At 38.1% G+C, this 27,320-nt stretch overlaps 1 protein-coding gene across 1 annotated transcript; it reads right to left on the reverse strand.

Annotated features, from left to right (window-relative positions):
* Positions 1–1,060: 1,060 nt before the first annotated feature.
* Positions 1,061–5,656, reverse strand: LOC148072425 (eukaryotic peptide chain release factor subunit 1). Its single transcript, XM_087799044.1, has 11 exons — positions 5,521–5,656; positions 5,050–5,160; positions 3,999–4,174; positions 3,775–3,914; positions 3,564–3,702; positions 2,962–3,152; positions 2,701–2,830; positions 2,456–2,629; positions 2,312–2,376; positions 2,102–2,249; positions 1,061–1,764 (listed from the first exon to the last, which is right to left on the reverse strand). The coding sequence occupies exons 2-11, from the start codon at positions 5,133–5,135 to the stop codon at positions 1,682–1,684; spliced, it is 1,332 nt and encodes a 443-aa protein (XP_087655170.1). The 5' UTR covers positions 5,136–5,160; positions 5,521–5,656; the 3' UTR covers positions 1,061–1,681.
* Between the last annotated feature and the right edge of the window lie 21,664 nt (positions 5,657–27,320).

A 27,320-nucleotide genomic window follows, 5' to 3' on the forward strand; every position in this document is an offset into this window, starting at 1 on the left:
CGTCATTGGTGGGTGGGGGGATGGTGACGCCCAAGCAACAGAGGCCGCCGATGATTGGCGGAGCGCTTCCCATGTGGGGCGTAGCCACGCACCAGCCGCGCCGTTCCATTGGCTGATTGTGCTACAAAGGCTTTTCCTGGTGACGCCCACAAACAAAACGGCAAATAAGACGGAGATGCTGTTGCTAACCATTGAAGTTCTGTCGCGTTCAAACATTTCTGGAAAGATCGCAGGGAGACGAACAACCAGTCAAACTCTCCGTCAAGTCCATCTTTTCCACGTAACAATGATATCCAGTGTTTACTGTTTATGAAACAGAACCACAGCAAATCTTTTGAAACTGTATATCAACAAGTAAATGATTTAAACAAGTTGGTATAAACCATAACAGTTCAACAGTAGTGTCAAAACACACACAAATGTCTATATTATATCAATATATATATAATATTTTTTATAAAGTTATATAGCCAACTATAACTCAACTTTAACTTGTAGTATCCAAGTTTAATCTTACTGTATTTAAAGTTAATTGAACAAACGCTTAATCTGACAATATTAAAACGAGTGTACGGTATAAATATGGTTATGAAAGTTAGTTTAAACGAGGTCAAGGTCCATAACTAAGGACAGCTAGATTATTCAGTTTCCAAGTTAGCTTACGCATATATAAAAAATTAAATTAAAACACAACGGAATGATGACACCGTCAACATATATACCAACTTATCTCGCAAACCAATAACAGGTGCACCCGTTCTTTGTAGTTTTCCTTATCAAGTGGAAGTAACGTTTTCATCCTCTTAAAATGATTAATGCTACAGCATAAAGCAAATTTATATTGCGGTCTGTAACGCCACTTATCTCGATAGCTACAATTTGCTGAAGCTGCACAACCTTAATAGGAAAGGGACAATTCTGATTGGATGACAGATAAGGATGATGCAGACACCATAACATGCCCTTTCTCAGCCTGGGATAAATATACTTTGAGATTTGGTAGACGCCTGTATGGATATGAACGACATAGTTGACATCACAGTAGATCAGGAGGTAGCAGTGGTTTTCAGCAGTTCAAATTTAATACTTTGTCCCCCTTTCTCTACAGAAACCCAGGTAAAAAATCCCCCACTCTCATAAAATACAACAGCAGTTACCAGTAAAAAAATGAAATGCAAAAGAAAGAAAAAAAATAAAGCATAGGTGAAAGTAAATGATGAGAGATAGAGAGGGGGGAACTCGGTGAAGGAAACAAAAATACAATTTCCTTGATATGGAGGACTAAATAAAGTAGTTTTGATCAGGCAGCGAGAGGAGCCAGGGAAGCTGCTGTTGTGTCGGGTCAGAATGGAGGGAAACAACAAAATGAGTCAAGTCCAATCCAACGTGGGGAAGGAACCAGCACTCTAAGGCAGGGGTTTATCAGAAGGGCATTCTTCCTCTTCGGATAAAAAGAAATGGTCACTCCTCTTGAGCCTGTGTGATTTATTTCATTGTGTGAAGAGATGAAATGTATGTGCAAGTTTATGTATGCAACAGGTTAACTGGAAGTCATGTCTGTTGTAAATGGCCAACAGAGTTGCATTCCTCACTTGCAGCAAGAGAGGCGTCACTTTTCTTTCCTTATTACTTCATTCATTCTTCTGCTTTGCTTTATACTCTCAGATTAGTCCCAGACTACCTAGTAGTCATCCAAATCGAAGAATTCATCATCCTCTCCTTGGTACTCCATGCCCTGGAAATCCACCCTGTACCGCAAGATGCCTATGAAAGGAAAGTATGTATTAGAACACGTTCTTAATAACCACATTATGGGTAATTATACACAATTACAAAGAAATGTAAAAAGTTAAAATTAGAATTATCTTTATCTAGGTTAAACACTGCACTGACGAATCATTAATGCGGAGCATATTTTAATTTAGCAATTAACTAAATTATACTTTGAATTTCAACTTGATTTTATTTATTAATGCTCCGCGTCAAGCATACCAGTTTAAAGTGCATGAACACTTACATATTAATAATAAATATAAGTCCTAATTCAGAAGCATTCAGGGAAGGACACAAGTATTTGGTTGATAAAGACAATAGTTCTCACCTCCAATGCCTCCAAAGCCCTTGACGAACTGGGATCCTTCCTGGCTTTTGTCCGTGACGATTTCCAGCGTGGCTCCAAACTTTTTGTAGCTGTTAGCAAACCACTCTAGCAAAGGCAGACTGTCGAGCAGCTCGTGCTCTTGCCCCGTCTGTAAACAATAGAGAGTAAGTCTTGAGGTTTAAAAGACTTCTTAAAATGCCAAATTCTCACCTCCTTGTCGGTAAAGTGAGACTTGTCTTTCTCTTGCTCAGGTGTCAGGTACAAAGTCTTTTCATCTACAAAAAAAAAAAAGTGAGGGTCATAACACAATACTCTAAGAACGACTCAAAGAAGCCGAAAGAACAATTTCTATACCGTTTTCCAATCCCATGCTCTCCGCTCCATGAACACGTAGGATGTATCGCATAGTATCCAAGTTCTCATAGACGATGAGGATCTCCACGGCTCCCATTTCGAGGGCTTTGAGCGTGTCCTCTACACCAAAGCAGTATTTGCCAGTGTCCTGGCTGATTTCATCGAAATAGCGACCTGATGCATCGAAGAGAAAGATCAGTCAGTACAAACACTGCAATAACAATAGTTGCAAAGAGATAACGCACCTATGAGTTTCTTTTCCTGGATGAATTTGACGTTGGAAAGGACTTCTGCCGACAGCTCAATCGCCTGGTTAAAACCATTCTCTCCACCGTAGGAGATGTCCACCAGTTTCAGGACCTTGGCTTGTAACCTCTGAAGATGAAAATACACATAGTAACCAAATAACCTACAATAGGGGTCGTAATGGATGGTTTTCTTTGTGAGAATAAAGGATTTGCAAACAATTGAATGAATGAAAGGATGTGAAATGAACAAACACTTACTGGGTCAAACATGTCGGACTGACTGAGCTCAGTCTTGAAGTCAGCAGAACCAGCCAAAACCATTCCTGCGACGTTTACTTTGTCGTTCGACACGAACAGTTGCACAGCCGTTTCAGCCACTTTTCTCACGTAGTTGTGTCTCTTCTCCATTCTCAGACGAGCGAAACGCAGAGCAGACTGTCCACCTCTGCCTAAAATGTATCAAATGAGAAGCAAATTAAAAAAAGGCCATTTGGAAACACTTGAGATTCCTAGAAGCAACACATTTTTTCATCATTCATATAATCTGTTAGGCCATGCAAACATGTTTGCTGAATAAATCTTTAACCATCAGTGTTATACCCAGTGTAGATGTTTTTAAAACTATAACTAATTTAAAATGGATATAATGAATCAACAGCAATTAAAGAGAAATAACTATTAATTTATATAATAGTGATTTATATTGAATAACACACCTTGGGTCTAGTTCCAAAAACAGTTAAGTACGTAAAACATACAATCGTCACAATGTAAGCAGCAGAAACAGTTTTTGACAGAAAAAATACATTTTTTTATACTACTCAAAACGTAAAGAATGTTGAAGAGTGCTGGCTTAGTACCGTGCTTCTTAGGTAGGTCCACTGTGAACTTGTGCAGCACCTCCCTGGTGTTCCCCTGCAGTGTGCCAAAGAGCGCCCCACTACCGTCAATCACAATAAAGCCGAACTTACTGTCATCTGAGAGCAGAGCTGTCAGAGCCTGCAGTGGGCAGAACAACAGTCAGCAACATTGAATACACGTTCCAACGTTATTAGTGCAAAACTTTCTCACCTCTGTATGGAACTTGTTATCACAGAGATAAAGAGAGGTGTTGATTGGCTTAAATGGTTCGAAGTCGATATTAACTTTCTTCTCCTTGCCTTCTTCAGTCACTATTGTGCCACAGTACACAACCAAGCCGTTTGGTGGCACTGCAAAATAAAATAAATACAGTTTCAAAATACAACATTGAAATACATAAAAAAAATAAAAACCCATTATCAATCAACACGTACCCTTGTTGTATAATTTTAGTCTTTGCTGTACAGACGTGATGGCCCCGAGAACGGAGAGCCTGTTGACTCGACTCTTGATGTTGGAAGCAGTGCCAAACTCATCCGCCAACATTTTGGCCACTCTGGAAATCTGGTCCTTAGGTGGGATGATCAACGAGATCATACTGGTGCCATTGCTGGGAAACGAGACAGTGAGACGTTAACAACTATTCAAACATATGAGCCGTTTTGATTAAATGCAGGGTTTCATATGAACCATTTCAGCAGCAAAAACAAACACACTTAAGATGATTAACATAAACAAAGAGCTGCGGGTTGTAATAAAAGTGGGTTTAGCCAAACGTGTTCTGGGGAGACCACTTAATGTAAATACCCTGTTTATTCTTCCTCCGCTTACTTTGTTTTCTCTACAAGCAACACGCATACTAGACTGACAAAACTACGCAACCTTTCGGATAGCTACAAATCCCAGGCATATGGTTTGAGAACAAAATGGCCCGACAATGTAAGGGGCCCTTTTTACCCCCTTTTGACTAGGGATGCACATAAACCATGGGAATGGTTAGATAATCACAATATGTCAGAAACAGTGTTGACATTGAGACGGGTGGCCACTTCTCGGCTTTATGATTCGATCCCCGTTTGAAGAAATAACACTTCCAAACCAGCAAGAAAGACATTTGTCCATCAGTAGGCAAAGTTGGCCTCCTCCTTATCGTGACGTCTGTTAGCAGCTAACATTAGCATTGCGACTTTAAGAACACGAAGTCAGCGTTTCTATACCAGCTCGTTAAAAGTATGTGTCGCTACTTAAAGGAAAATAACATGTAGGTTCGTCAACACCTAGTTTCCAGCGGTGGATCCACGCAACATATACGGTCACCGGTTAGCATCTGCCGCTAGCATTGCGGTGCTAGCGCTAAGCTAACCACTCCCAAACTCGGCCCGACGCTACTATCCAGCTGTTGCGGCGACTAAGACACATGTTTCCCCGAACAAAAGCCGCCACGTCGCCTCGGGCAGTGGAGATTTCCAAACAGACAGTATTTACCCTCGGGCAGCCTCCAAACTTTTAATCAGCTTCTTGATTTTCCATATCTCCACGTTCCTGTCCGCCGCGCTGGGGTCGTCCGCCATCTTTCTGTTGTAATTTCTTCACCACCTGATGAGGAAAAGATTTTTTTTTAAACATAAATGTGAATTAATGTTCAGCACAGGTGGATACGGTTAAGTTCTGGGACACAGGCTAGAACTAGTCGCTTAACTAATACCTTTCCAAAATGATTGGCAGGGTGTCCGTTAAGGCACCGGGCCCGGCAGTGGTCACAGCACTGGCCGCGGGGGGAGAGCCTGTGCTCGGCCTGCCCACCTCACCAGAGAGCGGGGAGGAGGGTTTGGCCTGTAGTCTGCCAGGCCCTAGCGTCCACCTATTTCTTATCTAATCCGACCTACTTTCCCTCCCGATCCTGAGCCAGAACACACGGCTCGGATATTAAAAGTCTGGAGAAGTTTGAAACGGTACCTGGACAAGGACAGCGCCGGTTCTGTTTCTGCCGCGCTCCGTCGACTCGTGAGGCCGAGGGATGACGTTGCCTTCCCGACCGGTGTCTCTCCTCCACGCGCGTGGTACTGTGGACTCGGCTCACATGAGGCACAGTCGGAACTGCGGCGTTCACTTCCTGGAAACCACATGGAGACCAATGAGATTCGAGGACGGGCGCGTCAATCACTCGGCGTCGATCGCCCATTGGATGAAATGATAGCGACGTCATTATAGCAGAACGGGCTTTTCCCGCGGTGCTTTGCGGGACCTGTAGTTTTTCTAATTTTGGAAAGTGTAGTGTAGTGGGCGATTAAATATCCTCAAGGGCCACATTATAGTGTGACTCTTGTCACGTCAAGCCAATAGAAAGACGGAACAAAACAAACAAACCAAAAAACCCCGAGAACATCGTCGGGATTTAAATTATAAAGCTAATAAACAAGACATACTTGTTATTTTATTATATACAAAATTATAGATGGATTAGATAGATAGATAGATAGATAGATAGATAGATAGATAGATAGATAGATAGATAGATAGATAGATAGATAGATAGATAGATAGATAGATAGATAGATAGATAGATAGATAGATAGATAGATAGATAGATAGATAGATAGATAGATAGATAGATAGATAGATAGATAGATAGATAGATAGATAGATAGATAGATAGATAGATAGATAGATAGATAGATAGATAGATAGATTGATAGATAGATAGATAGATAGATAGATAGATAGATAGATAGATAGATAGATAGATAGATAGATAGATAGATAGATAGATAGATAGATAGATAGATAGATAGATAGATTGAGAGAGAGAGAGCGAGAGAGAGAGAGAGAGATAATTGTTTTTCCAATTAGAACACAGTATTCTATTCTATTCTATTCTATAAACGATAATTCATAAAAAATACAATAAAAATAAGAACATCATAAAAAGTAAAAACAAGAACAACGTTTCTATTAAAATAAAGTACACGAAAACACAATCTAAGTCTAAAGATAAAGAACATAATAAAATAAATAAATAATAATTATAAAATGTGTTTTTTAATTTACTTTTTTGAGGGAAAATACCTAAAAAAAAAAATTAAAAAAAAATAAATAAAAAGAAGAAAACAACCTGAAACAAAAACACATTTTATGTTGTTGCCATATGTTTAAACGGATAAAAAAAAATAGTTTCCACATTAAAATAGTTATTGGATGCTTATCCAGGTAGACAATCGTACTTTCACCTCTTCAGCTGCATGAATAAGTTCAAAGGGAGAGAGGATATGTATACTTTTAACACTAGCACAGTCTTTCAAAGGCATCACAGGCAAAAAAGCCAGGAATCCGAGGCGCTGTGCTGTGTGAGGAATCAGAGGCACCTTCAACACACGTCCCTAAAGCTGCAGGGAATCATAGGCATTTCCAGAGATGAAAGTGAGATGCAAGAAACCTGAGGGACTCTTAAGGTGCCAGTAAAGCTCTACGGTTCAAAGTCCAACCAGGTCAACAGTTTCACAAAGAAATAAATGACCAGAATAAACACACACTGATTCTTAAATGAAATAAGTAAGTCATTTATATTTAGTGCAGGGTCATAAAGCACTTAATCAATCAAAACAATACTCAATAAAATATATACTTAAAAGGTCAAGATAACACAGGAGTCTCAGAAAAGGTTCCATTGTTTCATTATTCGATTGTTTATTTTACTTAATACATTGTTTATTGAAAAATATTTGTCTACATTTTTGTAAAATCATTATGTTATTTTGAATGTTAATATAAAAATAAATTAAAATATATGTTGTTGAATTTATTCAAAACGACTTGTTACTTCTACTTCGTACTTAGTACTAAAGTGCGTCTACAAATGTGAATTTGGCAGCAAAGAAAATCTTAGAGCCGTGAAATTAGTTTGAAAGATAAACCTGAGGCCTACACAGTTAATGTGCTATTATCATAAAAGCATGTAATTCTAAGAAAATGTTATATACATACAGTATAAGCTTAAATATAGTAAAGGTCTGTGGCTTGAACAACCGTGTACCTGCCTTTCATTTTAATTGACATTTTAGAAAATATGTAAATGAAACAAAAACCTTGTGTGGAAGGTTTTCAAAAAACAACAACAAATAACAGCTTTATTTTCTTTTCATCAAAATACTCCTATAAAATTTGTTTTTGCTGTTGCTATTGCTGATTTTAGTGCTCTATGACAAAAATAAAGGATCGAAAATGTCCGAGCATTTTTGCATTTTAGAATCAACAAACTTTTGGATTCTCTGCATTTTTTTGAGGAGAACAGCATTTCTGTAAATCCCCAGTACATACAATGTTATAGCTGCATGTTAATGTTAAACGCCTCTTGATATTTCTTTTTTTAAAACATTCTTCATGTAAAACCAAGAACGCACACACACACACACACACACACACACACACACACACACACACACACACACACACACACACACACACACACACACACACACACACACACACACACACACACACACACACACACACACACACACACACACACACACACACACACACACACACACAATCAGTTTTCTCTTTTCTCACAGAAAAGATTTCTGTTAAAAAAAAAATCAGGTCAGGTTTCACTTTATTGTCAAAGGAACAAACTGTACTCAGAAATAATCAATTACTCATTCACAAAGGTGAAATAAATATCATTTAAATTGGTATTATTAGTTTTATACAAACGTGTACATACTTTTACATCTACCTGAGTGACAGATTCACTAAATATCTTTATCTAATAATAGACATTCGTTCATCTATTTATTTCTGTAAACGCTTTGCAATGAATATCATGCATTTTAATTCCAACTGTAGAGAATAGTGAGCTCGCCTCGTATCTAACCAGCGGAAGAAACTCTTATTGTATGTTGTACTGTTTTGAACCACACGATGGTAGTATTGGTTTAGTAATATTGCACGTGATTCCACTGAAAGGTACATCTTAACCATTTATTCTACTTGTGATTTGGCGTTTTCTTGACATCACATAAATGAACTGCATGATTGCAAAGTTTAATAGGCCTTCACAATAAAAGTATACACCATTTTACTTCAATGCTGGGCTAAGTGTTTGACCTCAAAGGTACACTTCATTACTATCCTCTCACTTTGTTGACATCTGGAACATTGATTTATACCGTGTCTGCAAATAAAATCCTACATCTGAGGAGACCTTTACTTCCTGTTTAAATGCCACCGCCAGAGTGCTACGAGGCCAAATGACGAGGCGGGGGGAAAGAAAAGCGGTTACGTCGCTCAAGTATTAAACTCATTTTTGTGCTATTCTGGTTTCTTCTCGTCTGTCAAATGCTGTTGTTAATATGCCAACATTAAACCACCCACTAGTGATGGTTTCATTTATTCATGCCTTTCTTTGTTCATAAACACCGTAAAGATCTTAATATGATTGATGCTGCATTTTGCCCCTTTGAACACCAGGCAGTCCAGCAGTCATGCCAGAAGAAGGACATTTATTTGGAAAAGCTGGTTTAAAGAATGTTTCCTGGAGAACATCATGAAGCCAATGCATCTGCAAGTGTATTATTTCCCACTTACCCTCACCGTGGGCAGGTCCGCGGCTTCCAGCTGTTCCATTTACTGCAGTGCCAGACCTCGCTTCTGTGGCTGGATTTGTTTAACTGTCGCCGACCAAATATACCCCCAACAGAGATGAAGAAAAACATGGGAATTATCCTGAAACTTCATTCATATCCTGTTTGTCATTCTTTTAACTTCGGGAATATCGAGCTAAACTCTGGATATCAACATGGTTTGCTTTTATGTGAAACTCTCTTTATATTTTTACAAAAATGATGATGTATTTTCCACTGAACGTAGCAAAGAATACATTAACCATTTATCCTGAATTGAATATTGATGTTGGACTGGTGGAGTAAAAGAAACAAAACGTCTATTACTGACAATACTGACGGGGTTTGTGAAGTTAAAACTCAATGGAAAAGTAGCCACCCTATAAAAAAAATGTTTCTTGAGGAAGTAAGTAAGTAAGTAAGTCATTTTTATTTATATAGCGCTTCTCCAGACCAGGGTCACAAAGCGCTTAAACAATCAAAACAATATTCAATAAAGTATATACTTTAGGCAAGAAGCTAACCCTAACCCTAACCCTAGCCTAACCCTAACCCTTACCCTAACCCTAACCCTAACCCTAACCCTAACCCTAACCCTTACCCTAACCCTAACCCTATCCCTAACCCTAACCCTAACCCTAACCCTTACCCTAACCCTAAGCCTAACCCTAACCCTAACCCTAACCCTTACCCTAACCCTAACCCTAACCCTTACCCTAACCCTAACCCTAACCCTAACCCTAACCCTAACCCTAACCCTAACCCTAACCCTTACCCTAACCCTAACCCTATCCCTAACCCTAACCCTAACCCTAACCCTAACCCTAACCCTAACCCTAACCCTAACCCTAACCCTAACCCTTACCCTAACCCTAAGCCTAACCCTAACCCTAGCCATAACCCTAGACCTAAAGTTAAATCCAAAAGTAAAGGGGTTTTTTTCTACATTTTTTCGACCCTATCCCCTCAAATTTAAAACAATGCCCGTCTTTCTTTGTCCAGTATGACTTGACAGGTGAACTGCTTCTCTAACAGTTGGATAAAAATCAATAACCCCGACCAAAGTAAGCAACTTAGAAGTCTAGGGGAAAGAAAAAAGAAAAATAGGCTCCAATAAACGCTTTTCTTTGTCCAACCAAAAAGCGAGTCAGCGGGGGGCGCTGACTCGCTTTTGACATTCAGTTGGAAATCCTTCTCTTTCTACTCTTTCAAAAACACGTGGCCGTGGCTTCCTGGAAATGTTTTCTTTTCAGGCGAGCAGTGGAAAACAATCATCTCGGTCCTTTGACATCCTTTCATTGTGTCTACTTTTCATTTAACTGAAGAGCCTTCAAAACAAAACCGTTCTCAAGATAGCTAAAAAACAGAAAATGTGATATATAAGAATGACGTCAAAATATAGATACATTTAAAAGTACCCGTTTAGCAATTACACGCAATGAAAAAAACACAGGGGATAAATCCTTCACTTTTATTTTACGAAATAAAAAAATGATTGCAACATGATTGCAAACACACGAGTCATAACTTAAATCTATAATTCTGGACTGTAATCACTTTTAAAAGAGGACTATAAACTGTTTTATGTGTCGCAGCTCTACGAAACAAACAGTAACTACAACACATCCATCATTAAAAGCAACTTAGACAGACAAGGGACACATTTTAAGTACCGTCGTCTGCCAAACACCGTCTTCCTGTTCGTCTGCTCCCTTCTATTTTCAAACATTATCCTCACCGCGGTGGATAATGAGAGCGGCAATAATTGAACATTCAAGTCTCCAGATATCCTCCTGCGATGGAATAGTTTATCGAGCAATAATGACTGAAGTTTTAGGAGCGCTGGGTTTGCCAGAAGGCCTGTAATAACAAAGACGGCTGGAGGGATAAATAAAATCCTTCTTACAGGTTAAAACAATAAAAAGGGTAATTTCTTAGACGGCGAATAAAACTGGGACCAATAATAACCAAACCAGAAGTAATCACAGCGAGGTTTGCATACAATTGAAATGAGTTTGTGTCCTCAGAGTTTTAAGATTGGATATTCAACTCTTCTTATTCAACTCACATACTGAGCTACTACAATGTTGATGAAAAGAACCTAAAATATTAAAGTAGTAATCAACGCAAAATTCAAATTGTACTCATTTTCTACTCACCCTCATGTCGACAAAGAGTTGGGTATTATTTTCAGAGTAATGTGTTCTTTTTAGAGTTATAGAGAAACATTTTTGTAAATTTTAATGTAGCGATTGGAGCTCAGTTGTCTTCGTCTTCATCTTTGTCCAAAAAAACACTTAAAAACATCCAAATACCTCCATACTACTCGTTTGTAACGTCTCTCTTGTTTTGAAGCCTCGACATGGGAAGAATTGTTCTGGAAAAAACTTACCGTAAACCTACTTAAGTGTGTATTTTAAGATTCCTTTTAGCCGACGCTGCTGGGCCAACATCCCACAAGCACAGGAAGTACTCCGGGTAAGATTCCCTTATAGACAGCAGACCGGAAGCACTAGCGATATTAACCCTTATGTACTTCCTGTCTGTGGAGGCCGATGGCCCAACAGGGTCCCCTGGAAACTTAATCTTAAACTACAGACTTGTTTTAAGTATTTCTTAAACAATTCTTATTGTCGAGGCTTCGATACAAGAGGGACGTTACAGACGAGCAGTTTGAAGGTATTTTGATGTTTTTAAGTGTCTTTTTGGACGAAGATGAAGATGAAAACAACTGAGCTCCAGTCGCTACATTAAAATGAACAAACATTTTTGACTATAACTCTAAAAAGAACAGATGACAGACTCTGAAAATAATCCCAACATTAGTCGACATAAGGGCGAGTAGAAAATGAGTGATATTTGAAATTTGGGAGAAATGACTTTAATTTTCTCATCCTGCAGCCTTTCTGTGTGTTGCGTGGGTTTACTCCGACCCTCTGGTTTCCTCCCACAGTTACAGAGGTTTATTGAGAGCTATGTAGGTGTGAGTGTGCGTATGAAGACTTGTCAGCAGGGAAAATAAATGTATGAATAACTTTAATGATCCGATTTTGAATGAAAAATATACTCAATTACTCATGTTCGCAGTGAGCTCTACCAGAAACCAAATATCAAAGTCCGAGGAGAGAAACATTTTCTCATTTCAAAGTATAAACGTTTGCAATTAAACTCGGCCTGCTGTGTTTGCAGTTCCAGGTGAAGCACTAGAGAAGTCAATTCAGGATTAACAGCAACACAAATTCAATTAACACAAACCTAAATGATTGAATGAACTTTAAGCCGCGAGGAAAAAAGTGATTGCTGTGCATCCGAGACCCGTCCATGCTTGTCCATACGATGAAAGTTGGATTGCAATTCTGTGTTTTAATCACCCTTTTCATTAGTGTTTCTACTTTCTCCTCATTTAAACAACCGAGGAAAAGTATTCATTTAATTAAATGTCAGGTTGGCATTCTATTTAAAAACAACATCCTCCACCACTGTAAAGAAAACTACATCATCTAAGGACACAAACTTTTAAAGTTTATGGGGCCCGACAATATTTTTAAATGAAGAGAAAATAAAAGATGGAAAATGACTCTTCCATTTGCCAGGAATTACAGAGTCCTAAAACAAAAGGTGATCAAAACATAGGGAGGTACAAAAGAGCGTCAGGAAGTTGAAGTGAGCAACGAGCAGATGCTGGTCTGAAGAAAATCCAGCGTGTACAAAGAGATGATCTGGAAGATGACATAATTGCAGACGTTCGTCTCCAGGGAACTGGCCAACCCCGCCAGGAACCTCCTTGTCAACTGTTAACATAACACATGGCATAACAGAAACAAAATAAAACTCAGGTAAGATCCCGAAAGCGACACTTCAATCTGCTGTTTATCGAGAAACTTTCTTTGACAGCTACAAATGTGTTGCGTTACATTTGAATGTGTGAACTGGTGTGATAGTCAAGCAACCCAACGCGACAAACAGGTACACGCATGAATAAACCATGAACACGACTGTTAATTAAAGTAACCGTGATTACAGCGTGTAGCCGAGAGACTGGAGAACATGTCCACGCCTCTGTCTCACCCGCAAGTCAGCGTCTCATCTCAAATGCATGAGAAACATGATTGACGTTCTATTACAGACTTCGTATCATGGATGGTTTGTTTATTTCAGTGCAGCCGCAGTCATTTCTAACGCTAATGACTTGGCTCGGTCTTAATTGGATATAATGGGATATAAACACATTTATTTTCCCGTTAGCGGGAACGATATGCATAACTTTAAACAAGGTCACGCTTTTGAGCTCAGCACTGTTACTTAACGACAAATATTAACTTATATGTGACATAGTTTATAGGTTAACTCTGCACTTGGAGAATCAACAGCTAATTTACGATAACATTTATTTTTCGTTTGCTATGTTTTGCGTGTTAGATTTAAATAATGTGTTTAAATGGAAGTAAATGTGTTCAGTCAGAGCTTGAATATGAATTTCTACATCACTGAATCATCATAATCAGACTTTATAGTTAGTAAAAGGTCACATTTGAACCACTGTTATCTTTCAACCATTTTTCAAATAAATTAATTCAGAGTGAAATTAAATGTTGAAAATATATTCTCAATGTAAACTAAATCAACGTAAAAAAAAAATGACAACGTTGAAAAAATTGGACAGCAAGAAAATAATAGTTCTTGAAATTTGCTGGTCTGATTTTATCTTGTTATTGTAAAAGTTAAATGCTAGAAATTCACATTCCAAGACATTTACTTCCCCAATGAATTTCTTTCACTTGGTACTTATAGACAATGTTATTTTTTTTCAAATTTAAAGTTTAATTTTGATGTTGTTAAAAAATGAATAGAAATAAATCATTCTAGGTCTGACAACATACATTAACTTCCTTATGTTCAAGTATTTTCTTAAAGACAAGATGGAAAAGTGATACTTTTTAGGTCACAAACAGAAACACAATTTAAAAAAAAGCACAAAAACAGTAGATGTTGTGAAAAGCATCAAACACGGAGAGAGAGGAAGATGGTTCCAAAGCTTAGGAGCAACAGTCTGGAAGGATTTCTCTCCTCTGGTCCTGAAGTTCAGGAACCATCAGTAGATTCTGATCCACAGACCTCAGAGCCCAAGCTGGGGTGTAAGTCTGGATCAGATCACTGATGGAAGGTCTGACCATGAATAGATCTGAAAGTAAGAACCAGAATTTTAAAATGATCCTGAAAGAAACTGGCAGCCAGTGAAGAGTTTGAAGGAGAAATGTGAGTTCTTCTACTAGAGCGGCTCAGAATTCTGGCTGCAGAGTTTAGTATGAACTGTAGGCAAAACAGATCCTTCTTGATTAGACACCAACTTAAACTGTTACCCTTGTTTAAACCAGAAGATACAAACGCATGGATTATAAGATCCAGATCGTGTTGTGATATAATTTTCCTAAGTTTAGACATTTTTCTCAGTTGAAAAAGTTTCTGGTTGGTTTTCTTCAGTGTTGAACTAGAGACTAGAGAAGTCTTTGTCAAATACAACACCCAGGTTTCTCAGGCTGAGTTTGACAGACTGACATAAGTCACCCAAGAACTGACTCAAACCTGGAATATCATCATGTGCAAAAGAAGTAAGTAAGTTAGTAAGTAATATTTATTTATATAGCGCTTTTCCAGACCAGGGTCACAAAGCGCTTAAACAATCAAAACAATACTCAAAAAAGTATATACTTTAAAGATCAAGATAATACTGAGAACAACACAGGAGTTCCAGAAAATCAAGGAAAAGCCTGAACAAATAGAAACGTCTTAAGATGTTTCTTAAAGGAGTCAGTAGATCCATCAAGTGCAAAGAGAGAGAAGATCGTTCCAAAGCTTAGGAGCAACAGCCTGAAAAGATTTCTCTCCTCTGGTCCTGAGTCGTGTGCGTGGAACCATCAGTAGATTCTGATCCACAGACCTCAGAGCCCGAGCTGGGGTGTAAGGCTGGATCAGATCAGTGATGTAAGGAGGAGCCTGACCATGAATAGATCTGAAAGTAAGAACCAGAATTTTAAAGTTGACCCTGAAAGAAACTGGAAGCCAGTGAAGAGTTTTAAGGATCGGAGAAATGTGAGTTCTTCTACTAGAGCGAGTTAGAATTCTGGCTGCAGAGTTTTGAATCAACTGCAGAAAAGAAGAAAAGAAGAAGAAGACGTGCAAATTATCCTGGGGAATAATTTAGAGAATAAATAGTTCTCATGTTGAAGATACAGAAGCGTATCAAAGGGATATTTTGGGATGTAGATGCTTGAAGCTAAAAGACAATCAACAAGTGGAGTCATCGGGAACGTTCGGCTTCCTAATTACATCCGAGGGTGTAAACGTTACACATCTGAAGATGAGAGGAGTTCATGTAGCATCAAATGCTACTTCGATATCAAGTATCTTCAGGGACCAGAGAATACATCCTAAAGAGTCTCTTGTCTTAAAGAGAGCTTAGAACCTCTAATGTGCTGTCAGACAGGAGCCTCTTAAACGTGATTAACTGCAGCTCTCTCTCTTCCTCCGCCTCGGCTTGAAAGTGCAGCAGCCATGCAAACAAAATGCTCTACATCCATTATTCGCATTAGAGTGGATTTGCTGGCTCGGGCTGAGAATTGTTGTGGATTTCCGCCCTTCAGCGCGACAAGTGCACCTTGACGAAGCCCAGAGATTTGATTTATGGAGGTCAGGCAGAAGATACAAGTGAGACAACCTAAGAACCAGTGCAGGATCTCAATCCAGCTTCTCTTTTTAAAATCACCAGCGTCTCCTGCAGTTCCAAAACATCTTAACTTAGAATTAACTCGAGCACTTTTTGGTCCATCTGTTTTTTTTTTAGGTTTGCACGAAAATATTGTGGAGCTAGAAATGCCGACGCAACACAACAGATTGTCGTAGCCGTTAGCGATAAATCACCTGACCTTGAGTCTCTCCCTGATGCTGCCTTTACCTGTCACGGTAAGATAAGTGGCAGCGAAGTCCTGGGTCAGGGTGAAAGCTGCTCCGTCACTCACTCGGAGTGACAGCTGTCTGTGACACAAGGGTGTTTTTTGAAAAAAAAAACAGGATTTAACATTTAAGGGCTTCCAACCTTGGGGTGATAGATGACGCAATAGAATGAGATTCCAGTGGAAACAGCGTTTTTTTTATCCTGATATGTTATACTGAAGATGTTTGTCTGTGGATATTATTGAAGATCTTTCCGTCTAATCTTCAGTATTCATAAAGAATATCTAAAAGAATATCGGAACATCTTTTCTAGACTTGGAAACGCTTTTAAATTACATTTTTACTTTAGGTACTTAAGTACTTATAAGTGTGGTAAATATCTTATGAATACAAGAAAATATAGGTAGGACTATACAACAATTTCTGTCATCTTCTAACCATAGAATTACCATTAAAATTAGAAATTTGACAAGGATAAAAACCTTTGTATATTTTTTAGTTTGGGGAAAAATGTGGTTCAATATAGTTTATAAAAAAAGTAGAGTTATTGTTAAATCCGCTCACATAGGGGTAGAAAAGGTGATTTTTGGCCTTTTTTTTTTTTTTTACAAGTTTTCGTGGTAAAAATATGTCGATTTCTACCTTTTTTTGAGACTTGAAACAACACTTACACATTTCAGCAACACTTATTTGCGTTCACATGGTCCGTCGGATATCAGGGGTGTTAAAAAATAAATCAAAACACTGATATATACAGTATATAGATATTGTTTATATTTCAATAAAGTGTATGTAAAATTAAATAATGTACTTATTTTTATTTACGATTAACATGCTTACATTCAAAGGGTTTGTTCATTTTTGTGTTGTAATTAAACTTCTGGTCGAAAGATGGTGGCAGACATTACGTCCTCCTTGGCAAAAAGAAACAATTACATCCTGTTAGATCCCGGCAATGACTGAGGATGAGAGGATACAGTCGACTCCAGCTACTGATTTTTGGACACATTTTTGGCTTTCAGTTTTATAAATTCTACTGTAAAATATTTCGTTTTTTTATGCAATCAAACCCTAACCCATATAAGTTTGGAATTCCAATCTGTACTAGTAGGATTCAAGATCCTACTGGATTCCAATCTGTACTATGACATATACTTTCAAATCGAATGGTATCGTGAGATTACTGTACTCTGTACTCCGTCAGATATGGGGATTTTTCAAAGGTCATGGTGATCGTCGATGTCTTCATGTGCTAAAGACCCTAAAGATAGTTTAAACTGCAATCTTTATAGTGCGTATAAGATAAAGTCAGTCGTGGTTTGTGAGATGTTTCCGAGCCAAATGGAAGTTCTAGTGGGTCGAAGAAAAGTTTTTTTTGCTGCTGGCCAAACTGGGGCAATTCATAAAAATAATGAATGGCTCCTCAGAGGTGAGAAACACTGCTTAGATATTTATGATATCATTTCTAAGCGATCAGTATTTAAGGAGGGAAGAAACTAGAAACTCATGGCAGCAGTTTGGAGAATAATATGCTCAGGTAAAGTGTTCTCGGTGTAAAATAAAGAACAAAGTATGAAAGAAACTAGATGACGATTAGATCTTCCTGGTCCAACGCTGTGGCTCTTAACTGGAAGGAAAAAAAAAGACTTAAATGTCGACTCCTGCTTCTTCAAGATAGGGGGAAATGGAACATGAAAACTGACTGACAGTTCCGTGAGGCTCCATTCATTCATGAGGAACGTCGTGTCCGTCCGTCACGGCGAAGAAGAAGGAGCCGAGTCGACCCGTGTCGGGCCTCGGATGGTGACGGAGAAGAAACGCCGTCGAAGGAACAAACTGGTCTTATCAGCAGGACCATTGAAAGAAGACTATTGTGAGGATTCGCTGGAAGATCTGGGAAAATGAACGGATGCATGAATCGACAAAAAAAAGTTCCCAAACAATGATGTGGAAAATTGTCAGTGAAAGGATGATGTTAATCTTTGTATCCTCTTCCTTTGCACTTTGTTACTTTATTTTCACTTCTTTGTTCTTGTGAAACTATTGTTTGCTGTGAACTGAAAACCCAGTTTCACGTCGGAGATCTCCAGAGGGATTCATAAAGTTAATACTAAAGTCACCGAAATTCCGTTTATTCAAGTTCCAGGAAGACACGTTGCCTTTTTTTTTGTTCCCTTGTCCGCCTCCACGGTACATAAAAGTGTGTTATTACTGACCACGTCAATCAACTTTAATTTCTGGCATAGATTTATTCTCCGACCTTGTTCCGAATCTCTGCACAGCTGCGGCCTTTTTTCAAAGAAAAAAAAGAAAACCTTCTCTCCGGGTGGTTAATAAAGTGAATGCGTTCGGGGCTTCCAAGGACCGGGGAAATTACGACATCTTGTTAAAGATTTCATGTGAAAAAATAGAAGCCGCCATGAAAGGCCCGGGCCAGAGGAGGGTGATTCATTAACGGGATAAATATTCTGTGATACGTTTCTCTCGCCACGCTGAACACAGAGTATGTGATATAAATGTATCACTAGCAGGGAAGGCATTAAAAACATGTGTACAATTGATCAGTTTTATCCCAGGAAGTTACGTTTGATTCATTATCAGAATAACTTTAGCCACATGTATTAGCATTCACACGATAATGAAGCGTAAAAATGCTTTTTAAATGTTTTTAGACCCTCCCCCAGCAATTCTATGATAGTTTTGTTTGTTTATTTGAGCATTCAAAAATAAATACAAAAAGATATAATCAAGATAGCATCAAACAAAACTGCTATGATGTGCTGTGCTGTGCTATGCTATGCTATGCTATGCTATGCTATGCTGTGCTGTGCTGCACTGCGCTGTGCTATGCTATGCTATGCTATGCTATGCTATGCTGTGCTGTGCTGTGCTGTGCTGTGCTGTGCTGTGCTGTGCTGTGCTGTGCTTTGCTATGCTGTGCTATGCTATGCTGATAGCATATTTTTGTATTGCCTTTTAAATGCTCAAATAAGCAAACAAAACTAACATATACCTGCTATGCTATGCTATGCTATGCTATGCTTTGCTTTGCTTTGCTTTGCTATGCTATGCTATGCTATGCTATGCTATGCTATGCTATGCTATGCTTTGCTGTGCTGTGCTGTGCTGTGCTGTGCTGTGCTATGCTATGCTTTGCTGGGCTATGCTATTCGCATATGCATAGCAATTGTTAATTTTGTTTGCTTATTTGCACATTATAAGAGAAATACAAAAATATATGTATTCAATTATTAATACCACTCACTGCAAGAGGCCCTTGACAGAATTACGGTCAAACATAAACAATATTTACATTTATTTCTTTAAAAAAATGTTTTTAAATCAATACTTTTGATTAAATAAGCTTTATAACTTAAACCCAAATAAACACATCTCATTAATAATAATACCTTTTTTTTAGAATTACATTTTGTGTAGTTTGTATCTAATACAATATCCTCAATACTGTTGCAGCACAGAAATAAAAAAGGACTAAAAGTACAAATTGAACTGACAAGAGAACTGAAAACATTTTATTAAAACTAATGTATTCATGTTAAATCAAATAAATGAGTTCTACTTAGATATTATCTTCTTCTCCAGCAGGGCTGCTACACAATCACACAAAAACACATCATACTGTACACAGGAGGAATAAAGCAAAAGAATGTGACGTTCACTCAGCAGAGATGTGATAAAAAACATTTTATGGAGGATTGGAATAGGCAGCTGGAAAACACCATATTGAAGATTTGTCAGAGCAGAAGAAGAAACATTCTTTCCTCTCTCGTGATGGATTGAAAGACAAAGCATCCTCAGCTGGAGAACAAATAGACAAACAGAGGATTCATGGTTGTCTAGACTCGGAGGCATCTGGAGAATTAAAGCAGAGCAATGTTGACATGTGGAACAAATGTTTTAGGGGGGATTTTTCAAAACTATCTTTCCCATGACAATGATGCCTTTAAATAATGTTGCTTTGGATCGCTTTATAAAGGAGTTCGACATCCAACAGCAACAATAATAGCATAGTATAGCAAAGCATAGTATAGCAAAGCATAGCATAGCATAGCATAGCATAGCATAGCATAGCATAGCATAGCATTGCACATCACATCACATCACATCACATCACAGCACAGCACAGCACAGCACAGCACAGCACAGCATAGCATAGCATAGCATAGCATAGCATAGCATAGCATAGCATAGCATAGCATAGCATAGCATTGCACATCACATCAAATCACATCACAGCACAGCACAGCACAGCACAGCACAGCACAGCACAGCACAGCACAGAATAGCATAGCATAGCATAGCATAGCATAGCATAGCATAGCATAGCATAGCAAAGCAAAGCATAGCTCATAAAGTGTAAAAAACATAAATATACCGATATATTAAGATTTTTACTACGATACTGTACTGATATTTGACCGCACAGTATCGATTATTAAAAAAGAAATAATTTATTTTAATTTTTATGATTTTTAAAACAATATTTCAGATTTTTCTTCTTTTTTTAAAGTTGTGTGTGTTCATAATTAAACGATTGTATTATTGAGAATCAACATGCAACTATTCATGACTTTTGTTCATTTTTGTGTTGCAATTAAACATCCGACCACTAGATGGCCGCAGTCACTATGTCCTCCGCAGTCAAACAAACATTGAAATCTTGGGAGGACTGAGGACGAGAGGATACAGTGAGTCCAGCAGCTTCTGTGTCTCAGACTCTGTCCACTCGCTGATATCTCCGGCATTTTAATACTACTTTTATTGTTGTTGTTAATATTAGTTATTTTTATTAATTAGTTAGTTAGTTTTATTAATTTATTAATACTATTTTTTTTTAAATTATATATGTATATATATTTTTTCTTTGCAGTATATTTGTGTGTGTTTGTGATGATTTGGTAGAAAGTATCTATTGTTCTGACGACATTTTTTTTAAAATAATTTAGTTTATTCTTTATGATGTATATAATAGTTTAATTAAAATATGTTTTCATTTGGAATGAAACCAGTAGCATAATAAACATTATTATCAATCATTAACTTAAAGTGATTAGATTAGATTAAAAGCGCTTTAAAAATAACCTTTACTTACTATTAATGTGTTGTTTTTCACATGTTATATACGGGATAGCAGTGAAAATGTCCTGGAAAAGATCAGCACCTAAAATATCGTTCACCAGCCGCCACTGAAAACTGTGTCACGTATGAACAACATGGTTTGAAGTGGAGACGCAGTGAAGAAGAAGGATGAACGACCAGAGTTGGAGAAACTAGAAGAGAAAAGAGAGTGAGTGGAGAGAGAACAGATGAAAGTGTCATTTGTCCTCCTTAAGTGCAGCAGGTCCATCAGCGCCAGGAACAGTTTCTTCTGGTCAAAGGAGTTTCTTTCAAAGACTGACTTAAGCTTCGCAGACTTTTGTTTCGTCTTTCATTAAGCGAGGGAAGGACGAAGCATTAATCTCTGCTGTTGGAACTCTTGAGACTTTTTTTTTTGTCTTTCTTATATTAATTCGAGTTCTTATCGCACAAGAAGGATGTTTGAAGTGGTTCCACTGGATCTTCAGAAGCGGTTTGATCACTTTAATGAGGAACTAGATGTTTATTTCCTGCTGTCATGTAAGTTATTATTATTATTATTAACATATTCTGTCTCAAGAGAGTTTTTCTTGTACTTACATGAATCACGACTATTTCTTCTGTTGCCGCAGAGCTCGAAAGATACATCTTTTCAGGAGAGATGCTTTATCTTCAGCGTTCCACTGATGAAGATCCCTCAGAAGAAAAGAAGTTTCTCTGAGGAACAGAATAATGTTGCAGTTCCTCTTCTACTGACTCTCCAGCTCCATCCATCCATCCATCCATCCATCCATCCATCCATCCATCCATCCATCCATCCATCCATCCATCCATCCATCCATCCATCCATCCATCCATCCATCCATCCATCCGTCCATCCGTCCGTCCGTCCGTCCATCCATCCATCATCCATCCATCCATGTGCCGATCGTCCATCCATCCATCCATCCATCCATCCATCCATCCATCCATCCATCCATCCATCCATCCATCCATCCATCCATCCATCCATCCATCCATCCATCCGTCCATCCGTCCATCCGTCCATCCGTCCATCCGTCCATCCGTCCGTCCATCCATCCTTCCATCCATCCATCCTTCCATGCGCCGATCGTCCATCCATCCATCCATCCATCCATCCATCCATCCATCCATCCATCCATCCATCCATCCATCCATCCATCCATCCATCCATCCATCCATCCATCCATCCATCCATCCATCCATCCGTCCATCCGTCCATCCGTCCATCCGTCCATCCGTCCATCCGTCCGTCCGTCCGTCCGTCCGTCCATCCATCCATCCATCCATCCATCCATCCATCCATCCATCCATCCATCCATCCATCCATCCATCCATCCTTCTATTTATCCATCCATCCATCTATCCATCCATCCATCTCTTCATCCATCTCTTTACACACACATATATGCCGACGATAACAATCATCATCTATTTTAATCCAGAATTATAACCTAATAAATCCATGAATGTTTTACATATAGAGTCTTTCTTTCAAACGCTGATATCTAATCAGATAATGGAGGGATTGATTCTGAATAATAGCCTGAAGTTGTAACGTGTTGTTTGTTTGCCCCTCGAGGCAGATTTACTTCAGAACGACATAATCCTTTTTAAAACAAATGTCACGGGTTAAAGAAGCAGCTGCGACTCTGAATGAACCTGTGACTTGAAAGTATCTGCTGACTGGGCTCCTCTGGTGCTCTGCTGCTCGGTTCACTAAAAAGTTGTTTTCTAAACTGTCAATAAAGTCCATCAAAGCCCAGGCATCACGCCGGGCCGCGGAGTCGTCACGTCTCAACCCTGAGAGTGAGCAGGAAGCCCAGGGAATAATCCTGTGTTGATCAATACTATCGCTCAAAGCTACGACTCGCACAGGAATAAAGTGTCTCATCATAACTCTGATTGGTCGTGTAAATCAGTGCAGTGTAGCGTCTGCTGCAGCAGCTGCTGCTTTCACTGCGAGCATCACACACACATCCATCTCCCCTGACATCACCTTCCTGCTCTCGGAGCCAGGTGTCTTCTCCCTCTTCTTTTTACCTCCTTCCACATGTGTTCGGCAGATACTTCCATTTAACTGATCCCAACGACTGTCTGGAGACGTTTCTCTTGTAGCATCAAGTCACTTTTCCCAAAGTCTTACTGTGGAGTTCGGCTCTTTACGCTTGAAATAGACCAGTACGGTGGCCCTGGAGGCCAAATGATCATTACACAAACATCAAAGTCAAACCACGTTTATAAAGATATGACAGAAACAAATGGAAATTACAAAACAGAAAAATAACCTGAAAACAAAGTCTGAATTATGAAAAAAGGAGTGTAACCTACCAAAGAAAAAAAAAAAATCACTAATACATTAACAATAATGCAACGTATAAAACTAAAACTAATTAACAATAATTCAACTTAAAAAAAACAAAATAATAAAAACAATAGTCTAAAAAAATAATAATAATAATTCAACCTAAAAAACAAATCAAAATAACAACAATTCAACTAAAAAAAACATGAGTGCAATTTAAAAAAACAATAATTCAACCTAAAAAAAACTAAATCAAATTAACAACAATTTAACCTAAAAAACATAATAAAAATAACAACAATTCAACCAAAAAAACACAAAAAATATGAGTGCAATTTAAAAAAACAATAATTAAACCTAAAGAAAACATAATCAAATAACAATAATTGAACCAAAAAAAACTAAATAAAATAACAATAATTTAACCTAAAAAACGCAATAAAAAGAACAATAATGTAACATAAAAAAATAAATCAAAACAACAATTCAACAAAAATACAAAAATGTATCCACATAACAATAATACAACCCCAAAATAACAAAAATGATACTTAAAAAAACTAAATCAAAATTCAAGTAACAATTACACAATCTGAAAAACCAATTCGTAACTTTAAAGAGTAAGAGTGTTTCTGCAAATTCATTGTAAAATATCACATTTGTAGATGAAGTCATGCATTTGTGGAAACACTTACATATTTTCAAGCATTCACAAGCGTTAATAAACAATAATAGTCCCGTCATTTTCCACCTGTCAAAAGATTGTTCGAGTCACACACGCCTCCATTTCCTGTTTGGATTCATGTTGTTTCGCTTCAGCTTTTGCTGCCATGAAACCACAATTTCAGCTTCTCAACACTTTAATGAAACTTCCATCTGAATTTCTACATTTCTTTAAAAACCCGGTCCTTTCATGGAACACTGTGTTCCCATAGCAAAGCAAAATTGAAGATGAGATCTCGTTCATGTCACATTTACATCTAGATTTAAATGATGATTGAGACTAAAGTGTTTTTAGTTATGTCTCAGTGAGAAATACTGTCTCTCACTGCTCACTATTTGAGTTCTCACATTCTCTTGGATCAGAAAAACCAAAAATATGAGCAGTGCAAGCTCTCAAATTAATTTCAATATGACCTCAAGTAAGCCTTTGTCAACAAATGTATGGCCTGATTATTATTTTCATATAAAAGTTAGTTCAACGTCATGGTTTAAACGTTTAACGTTTGTTCAATAGACATTTGCACTTTACTTGATATTCACACTATACTAGATTTACACTATTGTGACACTAGTGACCGATTCACTGGTTTCTCATTTGTATGGCTGGGAATTCAAGTTCAAAATAAAATAAAAATAATAAAAATAGGAAGTACGGTGTAGATACTAATTGATTAATTGAAATTAATTGAATCTACTGCGAAAATTCTTCACCGTTTCATTTTTAAAAAATATTTAGTATTGTTTTTACAGTCATTTCTAATGACTAAAGATCATTTATTTTTAAATTGCATTCTTAATTTGTTCTCATATTTCTCAAATACCATGTACATTCGTAAGATCTCTTTTTAATGCTCATCCTTATCAGATTCATCTCATGAAAGTCTTAGATTCATCTTATTCTCTTTAATTCTCATTCAAAGGTTATCAGACATAATTGAGATCAAATATCGCTCAATTTTTATTTTTTTAATTCAACCTCCTCTGTCTTCCTGCTGTCTTTTCAGCTCATGTCTTGCTCCTAAGGGTTCCTTGGGAGAAGTAATTGAGAAGCAAATGATCCCAAATAATATGAATATGAGAATCTCAAATTGATCTCAAGAGATTGAACAACAGATGAGCAACACATTATTTCCTATGGGTTGCTATCATTAGCCGATGCTACCATGTTTCTAATGAAAAAATGGTGGGAACTGTGAGGACAATCTGAGGAACACATCAGACTTTCAACCTCCTCCCTCTGAATAAAACACTCTCCCGGGGTCGCTCTGCCGCCCCCGACTCTGTGTTTTTTAATATGGGTTTTATACACAATTTAATGCGGCATGAACGTAAAATTGAAGCGAGAGCAGAGAAGAGATGACAGTCGCTGAAGGCTTGAATGTGGAGCTGCTCCACTTAACCGCAGGATGAACAGAAGTGAGCGGAGGAGAGGCGTTTAAAGAGAGATGAGGAGTAATACGCTCCACTCAGTTGATGTCTGCGCAGTGATGAGAGCTATGTCACTTTATCAGGGTGTGTGTGTGTGTGTGTGAGTGTGTGTGTGTGTGTCGTGATGAAAGAAAGAGTCAAATTGCAGAGAAAATATGTGTTGTCGTCAGCGGGCGCCGTGGAGGACGGAACAATAAACAGAAATGACAAAAGGCTGAAGAAAGACAAGTAACGGCGGCCGCTCGAGCTCATACGTCTATAGTGTCAGTTTATTTGCTCTCAAAATAGTTCCCACCTCAGGAACTGCATCGTGGAGGTTTTTTGTCGCGGAAACACACACAACAAATCCTGCAGGACAGGAAGGATCAGAAATAATGAAGTTCTCCGAGAGCCTCGGCTGGTTCCTAACCTGGTCAGCACGCCGGAGCCGCTCTTGTTATTAATAATGAACAGCTTGGAGTGAATTAGTTTGTCGTTTACCTCCCGCTTTCCTTGTTATTGAGCTGCGACCGCGGCGTCTACTTACATTATCCAGGATCTCCTTTTACTTTGTCCTGTGTCTACAGCTGTTACACATGTGGTTTAATAGACAAGAAAATAACTGTTATTTAACAACTATTTTCTCACCAGGTACGTAAGTAAGTTATTATTATTTGTAAAGATGTTTCTCAGACCAGGGTCACAAAGCGCTTACAATACACAGTTAAAATACATACTTAAAAATGCCAAGATAACATAGAGACAAAGACATCAGCAACAAGAAAGTTAAGAAAAAAGCTTAAATCAAAGTGTCTTGAGATGTTTCTTGAAGGAGTCAGTAGATCATCAAACACAGATGTTTCTTGAAGGAGTCAGTAGATCATCAAACACAGATGTTTCTTGAAGGAGTCAGTAGATCATCAAACACAGATGTTTCTTGAAGGAGTCAGTAGATCATCAAACACAGATGTTTCTTGAAGGAGTCAGTAGATCATCAAACACAGATGTTTCTTGAAGGAGTCAGTAGATCATCAAACACAGATGTTTCTTGAAGGAGTCAGTAGATCATCAAACACAGAGATGTTTCTTGAAGGAGTCAGTAGATCATCAAACACAGATGTTTCTTGAAGGAGTCAGTAGATCATCAAACACACAGATGTTTCTTGAAGGAGTCAGTAGATCATCAAACACAGATGTTTCTTGAAGGAGTCAGTAGATCATCAAACACAGAGATGTTTCTTGAAGGAGTCAGTAGATCATCAAACACAGATGTTTCTTGAAGGAGTCCGTAGATCATCAAACACACAGATGTTTCTTGAAGGAGTCAGTAGATCATCAAACACAGATGTTTCTTGAAGGAGTCAGTAGATCATCAAACACAGAGATGTTTCTTGAAGGAGTCAGTAGATCATCAAACACACAGATGTTTCTTGAAGGAGTCAGTAGATCATCAAACACAGATGTTTCTTGAAGGAGTCAGTAGATCATCAAACACACAGATGTTTCTTGAAGGAGTCAGTAGATCATCAAACACAGATGTTTCTTGAAGGAGTCAGTAGATCATCAAACACAGATGTTTCTTGAAGGAGTCAGTAGATCATCAAACACACAGATGTTTCTTGAAGGAGTCA

The sequence above is a fragment of the Callionymus lyra genome, chromosome 9 (assembly GCF_982586985.1).
Source record: "Callionymus lyra chromosome 9, fCalLyr1.hap1.1, whole genome shotgun sequence".
Lineage (NCBI taxonomy): Eukaryota > Metazoa > Chordata > Actinopteri > Syngnathiformes > Callionymidae > Callionymus > Callionymus lyra.